Source organism: Canis lupus, chromosome 9 (genome assembly GCF_011100685.1).
Source record: "Canis lupus familiaris isolate Mischka breed German Shepherd chromosome 9, alternate assembly UU_Cfam_GSD_1.0, whole genome shotgun sequence".
NCBI classification, from domain to species: domain Eukaryota; kingdom Metazoa; phylum Chordata; class Mammalia; order Carnivora; family Canidae; genus Canis; species Canis lupus.
Window position 1 is genome coordinate 32,981,547 of NC_049230.1, and position 13,845 is coordinate 32,995,391.

Sequence of the window (13,845 nt, forward strand, 5' to 3'; positions counted from 1 at the left end):
AAGGTTAAGTACCTCAAAGAGCACCAACCACGTGCTCCTTGCTTCCTAGCGTTTGTGCACATGCCTCATTTATCCCCCAGGAGTGTGATTCTCCAGGGAAGAGAAGAAAACCTCCCGGGTGGATGGCGACCTCACAGGTGGCCCAGTGTTCACACGTATGTGACATCATACATTACACTGCTTTAGAAGAACAGTGGAGCTTCTCTGAGCCCCTCCTCCCCCATCTCCCTCTCCCCCCCAACCTCTGCATCTTACACACTCATACACACACACACACACACACACACACACACTCTGCACTCACATTCATACTACCAAGCACTAGGCACTCATCTACCAAATGAATAAATGAATGGCATTTGCCCCTATTCTGTAAGGCAAGGGAAATCTAATAGCCAAAAGCAGGGTAGCTTCAACCTAACAAAATTCTGTTGCCATTAAGGACCCACACAGTCTTTTTTCCTTTTCTTTTTTTAAAGATTCATTTATTTGGAGGGGGGGGAGGCAGAGAGAGAGAATCTTGACCCAGACTCCCCACTGAGCATAGAGTCTGATATGGGGCTCCATGCAGGGCTCCACACGGGGCTTGATCTCACCACCCTGAGATCATGACCTGAGCCAAAATCAAGAATCGGCCACTTAACCAACTGAGTCACCCAGGTGCCCAAGACCCACCCAGTCTTGTCTAGAAACCACACTCTCCGGCTCTTCCAAGTGTGTCCTGGCCCCTATTTCCCACATCTTCCCGTAGCTCCCTTCTGCATCAGTTATGGCCAGGCTGGGGAGAATATCTTCACCCACCTGTGGGTGCCACATTCACAATCCTGCCCACATTCCTGCCCCCTCCAGGGGTCAGGTAAGAACCCAGGTTGTTTCCTTGAGACTCCTGGCTCAGGAAACAGACCTCAGGAGGATCAGGAAATCCCTAGGGGGACCTAGGTACAAAGAGCAAATGCACTGGTTGGGACTGTCCGCTTCTTCCACCATGTGGGGAGCTGGACCCCTCCCCCCAAGTTGATTTGAGTATGCCACACAGAATCTGACTACACTCTGGCTTATGTCACCATGAGAATCTCCATATACATCCAGGGTTCCCAGCAAGAATGGGAGGCAACAGAGAAGAGAGTAACAGCTCAGGTTTGAGAACTAGACAAGGCTCAGTTCAAATTGTAGCTCCACCCCTTTCTAGCTATGTAACCCTGGCAAGGTCCTTAGTTTTCTTTTCTTTTTTTAAGTTCCTTTATTATTATTTTTTTTTTTTTTAGTAATCTCTACACCCAATGTGGGGCTTGAACTCACAACCCTGAGATCAAGAGTCACATGTTGCTCCAACTGAGCCATTTGGGTGCCCCAGTTACTTAAGTTTTCTGGTCCTCACTTCCTCATATGTCAAATGGAGAATAAAAGTGTCTAGCTTTCCTGATTGCTGTGCAAAGTAAATGAGATAATATATAAAGAATCTGTCCCACCTGGCACATGGTCAGCACATGGAAAACAGTCACAAACATTAGAGCAGAGATCACAAATGCAAATGTTCACAGGGCCTTTGCAGTAGCAGGCCAGTGAGGAGCATGGCAAACCAGAGAGCCCAGGAAGCTGGAAAGGTGGTGACTCCCACCAGCTCCAGCCAATGGTGCTCCATAGAAACGTGGAGTCACTGGTTTGCAATCTTGGAGGAAGAATGTGAACTTTTTATGGATAGGGCGATGGCTTCTGTTTCTGCTATTCTTGCATATGTTCGGTTAATATTTCTGAGAGATGGAAAGTCCTTCAACTGGCTCCTCCTTGCTCTGATGCTGGGCAGGGCAAGGGGTTTAGGTACTTCCAGGTGATGTAGGAGGATATGGGTGGGGTGCATGCCCTGGATGACAGCCAGAGGTTCTGCTGGTAGATGATGTTTGGTGGGGAAAGGAGGCCTCAATTTCCACCCCTCTCAGACCAGTCATGAGTTAGGAAAACCTGAGTGAGTTGGGACATCACTCCTAGGCAACAAGGGAACAGAGAACAAAGGGGCCGGGTGAAGTTCAGAGTGTGTGTGGGGTCAAGTGTGAACCTACCTTGCTGGCCAGTGACAAGCAGGGGCGGGGGGCCCGTTGGGGACTCTCCAGCTTGACGATGCTGATGAATCCAGGCTCCAGATTGTCGTCGTCACTGGCATTGCACAGATACAGGGGGTGGGACTGCAGAGAGAGAGGGGGAGAGAGAAAAGGGGAGAGAGAGAGAGAGAGTTTAAGGAGGCTCTAGGGAATAGGAGTAAGCTGTAGGAGCGAAGCACTTCCCCACTGTTCCAGGCAGGGACAGGCAAGTTTCCCTGTGCTGTTAAAGAGTGGGTCTTCCTTATACATTACCTCAGAAGAAGTTTGTAATTTCAGGGGTGCCAGGGCCAAGAATATGTGGAGGTGAGGGGTAGGTAGGCATGAGAGGTGTCCTAAAGGGGGACGTCAATGAAGAGTCTGTAGCAAAGCCACTCCGACAACCCTCAAACTGCCCCAGCCTCTTTTACCTCCTACTTCTTCCACCTGCTACAAACACCCGGCTGAGAGCCATATCAGCATCTGCAGGATCTTGCCTTTCCCTCCATGCTCTCCCAGGGTGGTGCTGGGTACAACCAGTACCTGCTGCCTCCTCGGTATGTCCCCTGAGGTCCCCATCTCTCACGTCTTCTTGCTTGGTGCTGCCTTGTTCCTCCTGATATCCCCCTTTGCCCCTGCCTTGCACCCATCCTGAGATGAAGCAGGGCACTGGCAGGAAGAAGACACTTGGGAAGGAGGCTTAACTAATAGCCTTGAACCTCACACTTCCTAGGAGCTCGTCCTGGTCCCAGGAAGTATGCAGTGGAGATAAGCCAGTCCAGCCCATCTGCTCTGAGGGTATGGCAGGGCCAGGCCAAGACCCTAGGCCCCTAGCCCAGTGGGTGCAGAGCAGTGCCTCAGGGGTAAATGGGCCCAATGTGTGCTATCACACCAGAGGATCCCCTCAGCAGATATATACTCACTTGTCACTCAAGGGGAATCAAATGCCCACTTGAATCTAATTTTCCCGGAGTGCTGTGAGAACAAAGTATGATTTATTTGACCCTAGATAATCCTATGGGCTAGAAGTTCCTACGTGGTAGAAACGCAGTGTATCCCGTAAGACAGGGGATTTTGTATGAGGGAGGTGCCCATACTTCCCTCCCTACTGCTGCTGAAGGCAAAAGGACTTTGAGAAAGAACCATCAGAGAAACCAGACAGCATTCTGAATTTATGAAGATGCTTCCAAAGATGACAATGCTGATGATGGATTTAAGAGCACAGTTACTTCTTGAAAGCATTTTCTTTTTTTTTTTAAAGATTTATTTATTTATTTATCATAGACATAGAGAGAGACAGAGAGAGAGAGAGAGAGAGAGAGAGGCAGAGACACAGGAGGAGGGAGAAGCAGGCTCCATGCCGGGAGCCCGACGTGGGACTCAATCACAGGACTCCAGGATTGCGTCCTAGGCCAAAGGCAGGCGCTAAACCGCTAAGCCACCCAGGGATCCCCTTGAAAGCATTTTCACATTATTATTTCTTCTCACTGTGTCACTGTAGTCCCTTAAACATAGGGACCACTTTGCTTTGAATTCTATCCTTTCTATCAATTCTATCAAATCTTTGGGCACCTCTATGCCCAGGCATGGAGGCATTGGCATGTGTCTGGAAGGGATTGCAGGCAGTTAGGTCTGGTGTAGAGGGGTGATGAGACTGGAAAAGTCAACAAGCATCAGACCAAGGACCAGAGACCACAGATTTGCGTTTGAGAAAGATCTTCCTGGTGATGACAGAAGACTGTCTGGTATGGTAAGGAGTCAGAAGTCAGCTGTTCCAACAGAACAAGAGATGGGAGATCCTCCTTCAGGAATAACAAATTGCAGCCATAGGAGTCTACTGCTTTGCTTGTTCCCCTACCATGACCCATGGTCAGCTTTCTTCATATAACTCCAACATGCCCCTTACTGACCAGAGGGTCAACTGAGGGGAAAAGTCACCTCAAAGAAGAGCTGTCTTTAGAGAAAGATTTACAAATATTTAACCACTGTTCTGTCCTCAAACCTCCATGAGGGAACCAGCATATACAAAGCAGTGCTATATTGTAGGATAACTCTGATGAGATTCAGGAGAAAAAACTCAGTATGTCAGATTCATAAGACTTCCCCTGTCTGAATGAAAAACTATGGAAGAGGGAAGGGGAGGAAATTAACTATTAGTAAATGCCTCTTGTATGCCAGGCCCTCTAGATGTCATCTCAGTATAAGGTATGTGTGATCATCCCCATCTAAAGAAGAGAATGAAGCTTGAGGCACAGGGAAGTTAAAGTCACACAAGATTAGAACTCAGCTCTATCTGACTCCAGCCTCTGGAGTCATGTAACTCTAAATGGACACATAGTCAACCCTCCATTGTCCACACTAATGATGATGACGATAATGCTAGAAACTATTGTCTCCATTTTATTTTATTTTTATTTTTTCAATCACATTCTTTAGTGTGTGGGTTTTTAAAAAAAAAAATATTTACTTGAAAGAGAGGAGAGAACACAAGCAGGGGGAGGGGCAGAGGCAGAGGGAGAAGCAGACCCCCGCTGAGCAGAGAGCCAGACGATGCAGAGCTTGATCCCAGGACCCCGAGATCACAACCCGAGCTGAAGACAGGTGCCTAACCAACTGAGCCACCCAGGTGCCCCTATTTGTCTCCACTTTATTTATCTTTTTAAAAAAGATTTTATTTATTTATTCATGATAGTCATACACACACAGAGAGAGGCAGAGACACAGGCAGAGGGAGAAGCAGGCTCCATGCAGGGAGCCCGACGCGGGATTCGATCCCGGGTCTCCAGGACCGTGCCCTGGGCCAAAGGCAGGCACTAAACCGCTGCGCCACCCAGGGATCCCTGTCTCCACTTTGAAGATGAGGAAACTGAGGCATTAAGCGGTTAAGTAACCAGCAAGGAAGAAGTCAAACTTTCATTATTTGCATATGACATGATACTATATATAGAAAACTTGAAAGATCACCAAAAAGCTGCTAGAACTGATATATGAATTCAGTAAAGTCATGGAAACAAAATCAATATACAGAAATCTATTCCATTTCTATACACCAATAATGAAGCAGCAGGAAAAAAAATTAAGAAATCAATCCCATCTGGGGTGCCTAGGTGGCTCAGTCATTTGGGTGTCTGCCTTTGTCTCAGGTCATGATCCCAGGGTCCTGGGATGGAGCCCCATGTTGAGCTCCCTCTTCACAAGGAGTCTGCTTCTCTTTCTGTCTCTACTCATGCTCACTCTTTCTCTCTCTCAAATAAATAAATCTTTAAAAATAAAAATAGAAATCAATCCCATTTACAATTGCACCAAAAACAATAAGATACCTAAGAATAAACCTAACTAAAGAGTGAAGACTTGTACTCTGAAAACTATAAAATGCTAATTAAGGGAATTGAAGATGATGCAAAGAGATGGAGAGACATTTGCTCATGAACTGGAAGAACAAATATTGCTACAATATCTATTACTACCCAAAGAAATCTACAGATTTAATGCAATCCCTATCAAAATACCACCAGCATTTCTCACAGAGCTAGAACAAACAATCCTAAAATTTGTGTGGAACCACAGGAGACCCTGAATAGCCAGAGCAACCTTGAAAAAGCAAAACAAAGCTGGATGCATCACAATTCTGGACTTCAAGTTGTATTACAAAGCTGTAGTCATCAAGATAGTATAGTACTGGCACAAAAACAGACACATAGATCAATGGATCAGAATAGGAAACCCAGAAATAAGCCCATAACTATATGGTCAATTAATCTTTGACAAAGCAGGAAAGAATATCCAATGTGAAAGAATGGCTCTCCAATAAACAGTGTCAGGAAAACTGGACAGCAACATGCAAAAGAGTGAAACTGGACCACTTTCTTACACCATACACAAAAATACATTCAAAATGGACTACAGACCTAAATGTGAGACCTGAAATTATAAAAATTCTAGAAGAGAGCACAGACAGTAACTTCTTTGACATCAGCCATAACAGCTTCTTTCTAGATATGTCTCCTGAGGTAAGGGAAACAAAATAAAAAATAAACTATTGGGACCACATAAAAAAAAAATTCCACAGTGAAGGAAACAATCAACAAAAGTAAAAAAAGGAAAAAGTAAAAGGGAACTTACAGGATAGGAGAAGGTAATTGCAAATGACAAAGATGATAAAGAGCTAGTATCCAAAATATATGAAGAATTTATATGAGAGAGAGAAAAACCATAAGAGACTCTTAGAGAACTGAAGGTTGATGGAGAGAGGTGGATGGGGGTTGGGCTAGATGTGTGATGGGCATTAAGGAGAGCACTTGTTACGATGAGCGCTGGGTGTTGTGTGTAAGTAATGAATCACTGACAGAATTCTACTCCTGAACCCAATATTGCACCGTGTGTTAACAAACTAGAATTTAAATAAAAATTTGAAGGAAAAAAAGAATTTATACAACTCAACACCAAAAAAATGAATAATCCAATTAAAAAACAGAAGACATGAATAGACATTTTTCCAAAGAAGACATACAGATGGCCAATAGACAAATGAAAAGCTGCTTGTCATCTCTCATCATTGGAGAAATGCAAATCAAAACTATAATGAGATACCACCTCATACCTGTCAGAATGGCTGAAATGAACAACACGAGAAACAACAGGTGTTGGTGAAGATGTGAGGAAAGAGGAAACTTCTTACACTGTTGGTGAGAATGCAAATTGGTACAAGCACTGTGGAAAACAGTATGGAATTTCCTCAGAAAGTTAAAAATAGAACTACCCTACAATCAGCCATCGCACTATTGTATTTACCCAAAGAATACAAAAATATTAATTCAAAAGGATACATATATGCACCCTGATGTTTACAGCAGCATAATCTATAATAGTTAAAGAAACAGCCCAAGTGTCCATTGATTGATGAATGGATAAAGATGTGGTATATGAATAAAATGAGTATCACTCATAAAAAAGGATGAAATCTTGCCATTTGCAATAATGTGGGTGGAGCTAGAGAGTATTATATACTAAATGAAATAGGTCAGAGAAAGACAAATACTATATGATTTCACCCATATGTGGAATTTAAGAAACAAAACAAATGATCAAAGGGGGAAAAAGGAGAGAGAGAGACTCTTAACTATAGAGATGTGATGGTACCCAGGCGGAAGGTGGGTGGGTGGATGAGTTAAATAGGTGATGGGGATAAAGGAGGGCACCTGTTGTAATGAGCATGAGGTGTTGTATGGAGGTGTTGAATTACTAAATTCTACACCTGAAGTTAATATCACACTGTATGTTAACTAGAATTTTTTTAAAAACTTAAAAAAAAAGATTAAGTTACATGCTCAGAATTACATAGCTGAGATCAGAAGAAAAGTAGGATAATGTAAAATAATAGTAAATTAAGAATAATTTCCATTTAACTTTGAAAACCCGAGCCTTCCCCCAACTCATGGCCATTCAAATTTTACATTCCTAAAGAGTCCCTGAAATATTGGTGGTGACTTCTAGGATCCTGTCTTAGGCCTCCTCTCTTTTTACTCTCCATGCACCCCTGGGTAACTCCAGCCAGTGTTCGGCTTTGGTTCCCACACAGAGATCATTGATTACATATGTGTAGCCCAGACCTCTCTTGAGTTCCAGACCCAAAATGTCCAATACGTAGGGCTTGGATGTTTCTGCCTGAAGAACCTTAAGTGAGACATCTCAAACTCAGCATGTTCAAAATTGAACTAATCATTTTATCCCTCAAAACTTTTCCTCCAGTGTTCCCTATTTTAGGGATTGGAACCACTATCCACCTACTACCCAAGCCAGATGTTGTCCTCCTAACCTCCTCTCTCTCCTGCCCCCCTAACCCCACCAGCAACAGCCACCAATCACCAGATTCTAACAATTCTATCTTTCAAACATGTCTCTAATTTATCCTCTTCCCTCCATTCCCACTCTGGCTACTCTAATGCAGGCCACCATCACTGCTGTTCCAATTTACTGAAATATCCTCTTAACTGGGGTCATCTTACCCCTCTCACTGAAGCCAGAGTGATCTAAAATGCTAACTTGAGTGTGTTGCTCTTCCACTTTAAGCTCTCTCTTTTTTTTTTTTTTTTAAAGATTTATTTATTCATGAGAGACACAGAGATATAGGCTGAGAGAGAAGCAGACTCCCTCTGGGGAGCCTGATGTGGGCCTCCGATCCCAGGTCCCCAGGATCAAGACCTGAGCCAAAGGCATTCAATCACTGAGTCATCCAGGTGCCCCCCACTTTAAGCTCTTAAAAGGCTTCTCACAGGGTTCGGGGATCGAGTCCCACATCGGGCTTCCCCGCATGACGCCTGCTTCTCCCTCTGCCTCTCTCCTTGTGTCTTTCATTAATATAAAACATAAAACCTTTTTAAAAAAAGGCTTCTCATAGCTCTTGGAATAAAGTCTGTATTTATAAACACAGCTTCAAAGCTCTGTCTGCTCTGGGCTTACCATTCCCTTCCCATATTTCTTTCCCCCTGGCAACTCGTGGTCCAGAAATAACGTGTTTCATGTCTCCAAACACTTTTGGCATTTGCTGCTCTGTCAGGAGAGGTCAGAAGCCTCTCATTCGGGCCCTCTTAGCTCCCTGAATTCCTCCATCACAGACTCATGCAGTGGTATTTCAGTTGTCGGCTCACTTACCCCTCCCCTCAAGCTATCACTGACCTCCACATCCCCTTCAGTGCTTGCCACACAAAAGATACTTGATCAATATTTTTTAAATCAAATATTAAAGGTCTACAGTCAGATCACTGACAGTCAAACATAAAGGCAATACAATGCACACCAAAATTCTGATAATAGTGGCTTTGGGAGAGGATTTAGAGAGGAGACCGTGAAAACAGACTGTGTTTTGCTTCGAACATTTCAATCATAGGATGATTTACTGAGATATTAATTTGAATTTTACTATTTTGCTGCTGTGAAAGAACAGAAAAGAATGAGAACTCTTTATATTTTGTTCTCTGTCTTTTCTCTCCTGCCATTCCAAGAAGAGAGCCTCTCCTATTTCCCTGCCTCAGGGGCACTTGCCCAAAACAACTGTTGCTAAAGACCTATCTTCCTGGCTTCTATGAAAGATTGAACTCCTTGAGGAAAATGTGAGTCTCCTAAAGGCAGAAAGGAGTGTGTATGGGGGTGGGGGGAGGCATTAGAATCCCTGGAATCCTAGGGAATGGGAGGAGGAGCCTGGGAGATGCCAAGTTGAGGGAATCTGCAGACTGTGGCCTAGAAGAGGTAGATCCCAGAAGGCTGGACCCTGGCAAAGATGATGTGCCTACATGGATTTCAAGTGAACACTTGTGCTTGAACAATGGGCATATTTGTGGTGACCAGCGTGGACACATATCATCAGAGGGGTCTCTTAGATATGAGACTGTTTTAGCTGCTCTGTGAGGGGAAGCTCTCAAGAAAACATATTTCTTGTATCGTCATATTTGTGGTATGAAAACCATGCTCACTACACTTTTGTGTGGTTTGATTCTTCTACAGTAAGACGTTTTCACGTATTCTCAAATTTAAAATAAAACCAAAAAAGAAAGAGAGAGAGAGAGAGGGAGAGAGAAAGAAAGAAAGAAAGAAAGAAAGAAAGAAAGAAAGAAAGAAAGAAAGAAAGAAAGAGGAAAAGGAGAAAAAGAAAAAGAAAAAAAGAAAAAGAAAGTCATTCAACCAGGACACTGTTCATTACCTAGCAAAGCAGTTTTAGTCTTCCTTGGGTATAACAGGGGTTGTCTTTGCTCCCTCCTCCAGGGAATTTTCAGCTGGGAAGAGGGCCCCTGAGAAGAAAATAGATCCAAATATACCTGTCTCCTTAGGATACAAGGTCTCCTAATAAGGAGGTGTCACCTGTCCTCTCAGTGACACCAGGAGAGAGCCAAGAGAAATAGACTTGTAGGATTCAGGAAGGGTATGGCTGGGGAGGGCCCCCAAACACTTGATGGATTTAAGGATTGGCTGTGTCTTCCTAAAAGGTCAGACACGGGGACAACCTTGTCCCAGATGCTGCCATGAGGGGCAAATTAAGAGGAGCCTGAACCTGCTCTAAGGGTCCAGACCACTCTGGCCGAGATCTCAGCTTTGCACCTATATTTTATATGCGTATGTAGAGATGTGAATACTGTCCTTTAGTGGTATGTGTTGTATACTTCCTATTCTTGGATCTGTCTTCTTCCTCTATTTGTTCTGACTTTCCCCCTTCCTTCCAAAATAAACCTAATGCTCCAATTCTGACAGTGCGACTTAGCCTTTCTGAGCCTCACATTCTTCACCTACAGAATGGGATGATTATCATGAAGACTGGAGATAATGGATATAAGTGCCTAGCACAGAGCCTGACACTTAGTAGGTGCTCATTAAATGGTAGTTGTTTTATTATTGCATTTGCAACAATAAAATCCCTCCTCATTGCTGGAAGGGACAAAGACCTCTCTGAGTGCTACTGCCTTGGTGATTGTCAACAGTGCCTCTGAATGTCAGTGTTCTACAAGGCGCAGTCTGGGACAGCTCATTATCCATGGTCACTTCTCTCCTCTAAACCCCACTGAACAAGCTCTTCCAGTTCTCAGCCCGCCTCCTTCCCATGAAGGAGGCCATGTGATCTCATTACCTCCTCACAAAGGGCATTCCAGGGCTCAACCAAGCCCCAAACTTAATGCTGGTCTTTCTTTATCCACGGCATCTCCTCATCTTGGGGTGTGTGCTTTTGCAAGCAATTCTTTACTGTCTCTTGTTTCCAGCCACCTCCCTCCCCCTACCTCTGCTGCAATAATTTCTTAGTTCTCTAATTCCACATACAGACCTTTACCCAGGCCTTGGACAGGTAACTTTACTGCCTGCTACAATTTTGCCTTTGTAATCAGGAACATTGGCCAGGCATCAAAGGCACTTTTCTCCCCATTTCCTCTTTTCAGATTTTATAATCAATCTCTCCTGTGCAACCTCCATTACCTGTACTTAGAACTACCTGACTCTTATCTCCAGCAGTAGGACACACCAGCATCATAAAGTCAGGCTCCTGTAGCTCAGGAGTTGGGAAAAACAAATTGGCCTGAAGTTGCTTCTTCCTGCCTGTAACACCAGAATAGCCTCTGAAGCCCAGTTTGGTCATCTTGTCCTTTAGTGAAAGAGGTGAATGCTCATATCCACAGATTAGATCCTAATGGTAATTGATTAGGCTTGGATTTGGAAACCACTAGACCTCATTCTCTTCCTTACCTTAGCCTGCCACTATCTTTGGAATGGCTGAGTTTCCTACTGAATTAAGTTGAGAGACTGGGAGATTGTCAAAAGGAGTTTCCCTTTATCCTGTTAAACATTTTTTTTAAATAAGGAAATGTATTCCTGCTTAATTGTATAATTTTTTAAGGTAAAAAAGAAAATAATATTGGTGGGGCTAGAGAAGCACAACCTTGGGCTCCCTAGCAAGAGTGGACTGGCAGGGAGAGGATGGGTGATAGAGGCCTCCAGTGTTTCTCACTTGATCCAGAAAACCTCCTGGTGGACAGGTGTGTTGGTAAGTAAGAATGCTGACAAGAGAACGGAAATGATGTGCTGGCTTCCAATAAAAAGCAAGGAGACAAAGTCTGAGGGAAGAAATGAGCTCATCAGAAGTCCAGTCTGGGGCTTTGCATTTTGGAGGTCCTTAGTATTTGCTGAAAGAATAAAATTTCATTTGAATCCAGCTGCCATACAGTTTATAAGGAGATCTGAATTGCTAATAGCTGAGCCTGGTTCATGTCTCTAAAGGGCTCTTCAAAACTTCCTTTTTACAAATGAGGAATATGAGACTCAAGTCACAGACTGCCCATAGTTACACAGCTAATTAAAGGAGATGGAGGTCTTCAGAATTCAATCCTAGTACCCTTTCTATCCTGCCATGCCACCTCCAGCATAGGCTCCCAGAGGTATTCTGTGCGGTACAACAAACTTTAGCCAAGTATTGCAATGCATGGGTGGAAGGCAGGACCTCCATTTGTAGAATGTTCAAACTTGAATATTAGCAACAATATAAAGGCAGGGTCTGTTTGCTCATCTTCCCTCTGGCCTAGGCTCTTGCTGCCTAGCAGCCCCAGCTTCCTTTCTCTCTTCTAGGGCTTATCTCATCTCTTCTTCTAGCCACAACAAAGGCAGCCAGATCCAGACACTGCTCAGAGATGCTTTCCCAGTGAAAGCATGTTTGTTTAGGATGAGAAAGGTGTGTCCTGAAATTAGAGGTCACAGAAGCTCAGACCCAGATAATGGTCATTCAGCCAGACTACAGTTTCCCTCACTGTCTTGCTCCACATTAAAGACTTCATTTTAAAATTTATCTATCCTAGTCTCAGATCATGTCCAAGCTCCATGATATAAATGGACCCCATGACCCTAAAATGTCCCTCATGCTGGGGTTTCCCTGACCCCATACTCTGCTTGGCATCTATGTATGGGTGGTTTACAGGGTCATAAGCAGAGTCATGAGAAGGAAGAAGAAAGGGAGGGGAAAGAAGAAGAGCTAAGTTGCTTTTGAAATAACGGTTATCAGAGAAGAAGCTTATTTGGCAATAATCAGACAGAGAGAAGGAGGAAAATCTCAGCCACCCAAGAGGTAGAGCTTCTGTCCATTCTATTCCCACACATAAAAGGGTTTGTCCTGACTCAGCCCAGAACAACTTCTGGTTACAGAGGCACCAGGAAGCTGCTCCTGAAGTTAGGAGCAAAGGAGAGAGAGCCCACCAAATAACATTTTAGTTACATCAATGTTCTTTAGAAGGAAAGCTATGAAATAGGATGCCAAGGTTCTGGGGCCTGCAAAGGTCAAGACCTTAGAAGACACCCCCAGTCACGCAGTTTGAACTGCTTTCCTCCACCAGGCGAGGATCTCGGGGATCAGACCTCCAAGAATCCTACATTAAGATGTCCTGAAATGTCAGTTGAGTTCTGTCACTCAATGACCACTGTCCCAGAGAGACCCTACCGCCTTCACTGATCTCTATCCTTCAAGAAGCACCACGTGAGGACCCTCATTTACCTATGTCTTGTTAAGAGAGGTCATCTGCAGAAGAGATGAGGTCTTGGCACAGGTATTGCTAGGGCAATACCTACCCTCCCACTTTCAAGATAAGGGTCTAAGGAGGCTTTGGTCAGGGCCCCTCCAGGGGATGGCCTTAACTCTTACTGCAATAAGGTAGTTAACGGCACTCCTACAAGTCCTCCAACCTGATCCAATGTTGACTTGCAGACAGCCCTGACACAGTCTGCTTTACGATTTTGCTCTTCTTGTTGCAGCCAAACTCATGCCCGAGATGGTAGGAATTTGGAAACCTGCTGGGACCTGTTGTAGGTTTAAGCAATTATTTATGTTAGTTAAGATTTTAATGCTGAAAAGGCCAAAGACTAAAACCAGACAGGCTTTGTGAAAAAAGACCAAAGAAATGAAACTTGAGGAAATCAGATTATTCACTTCAATATGCCAGATGCACATCAGGACTACCAGCAGAGCTACTCAAGCATTGCTAAGTTTGGTGAGTTTAACACAAGGGTGTGAAATAGCTAAATTAATCTGGTTATTCCACACATTCCATCTCTTTCAGGCCTAGTCTCCTGCTCAGAGGTTGTAGGGATTTCAAGTTGTCCTGCAGACTCTGTGCCAGTCTTCCACGATCTGCTTGTGGCAGTGCTTATAAGTCCTTTGAGGGCAGATATTATATCCAGATGGGCCAGCTCAACTAAGTCTATGTTCAAGTTTTAATTGTCACATTGTAATGTGGGGATGGGAAGCTATGGGATT

The 13,845-nt window shown here is 44.0% G+C and overlaps 1 protein-coding gene across 8 annotated transcripts in view; it reads right to left on the reverse strand.

Moving 5' to 3' along the window:
* Positions 1 to 13,845, reverse strand: part of RNF43 (ring finger protein 43) — a 65,440-nt gene that overhangs the window by 15,119 nt on the left and 36,476 nt on the right. For 5 of the 8 annotated variants that reach the window (XM_038547883.1, XM_038547882.1, XM_038547888.1 and 2 more), the window contains one exon: positions 2,058 to 2,180. The exons of 1 other annotated variant lie outside the window; for it this stretch is intronic. In XM_038547883.1, the coding sequence (XP_038403811.1) occupies positions 2,058 to 2,180 (123 nt within the window). Of the gene's footprint in view, positions 1 to 12; positions 86 to 2,057; positions 2,181 to 9,768; positions 9,792 to 13,845 lie in introns of those variants that run through there. 2 more of the 8 variants (XM_038547889.1, XM_038547890.1) reach the window with 2 other exon arrangements.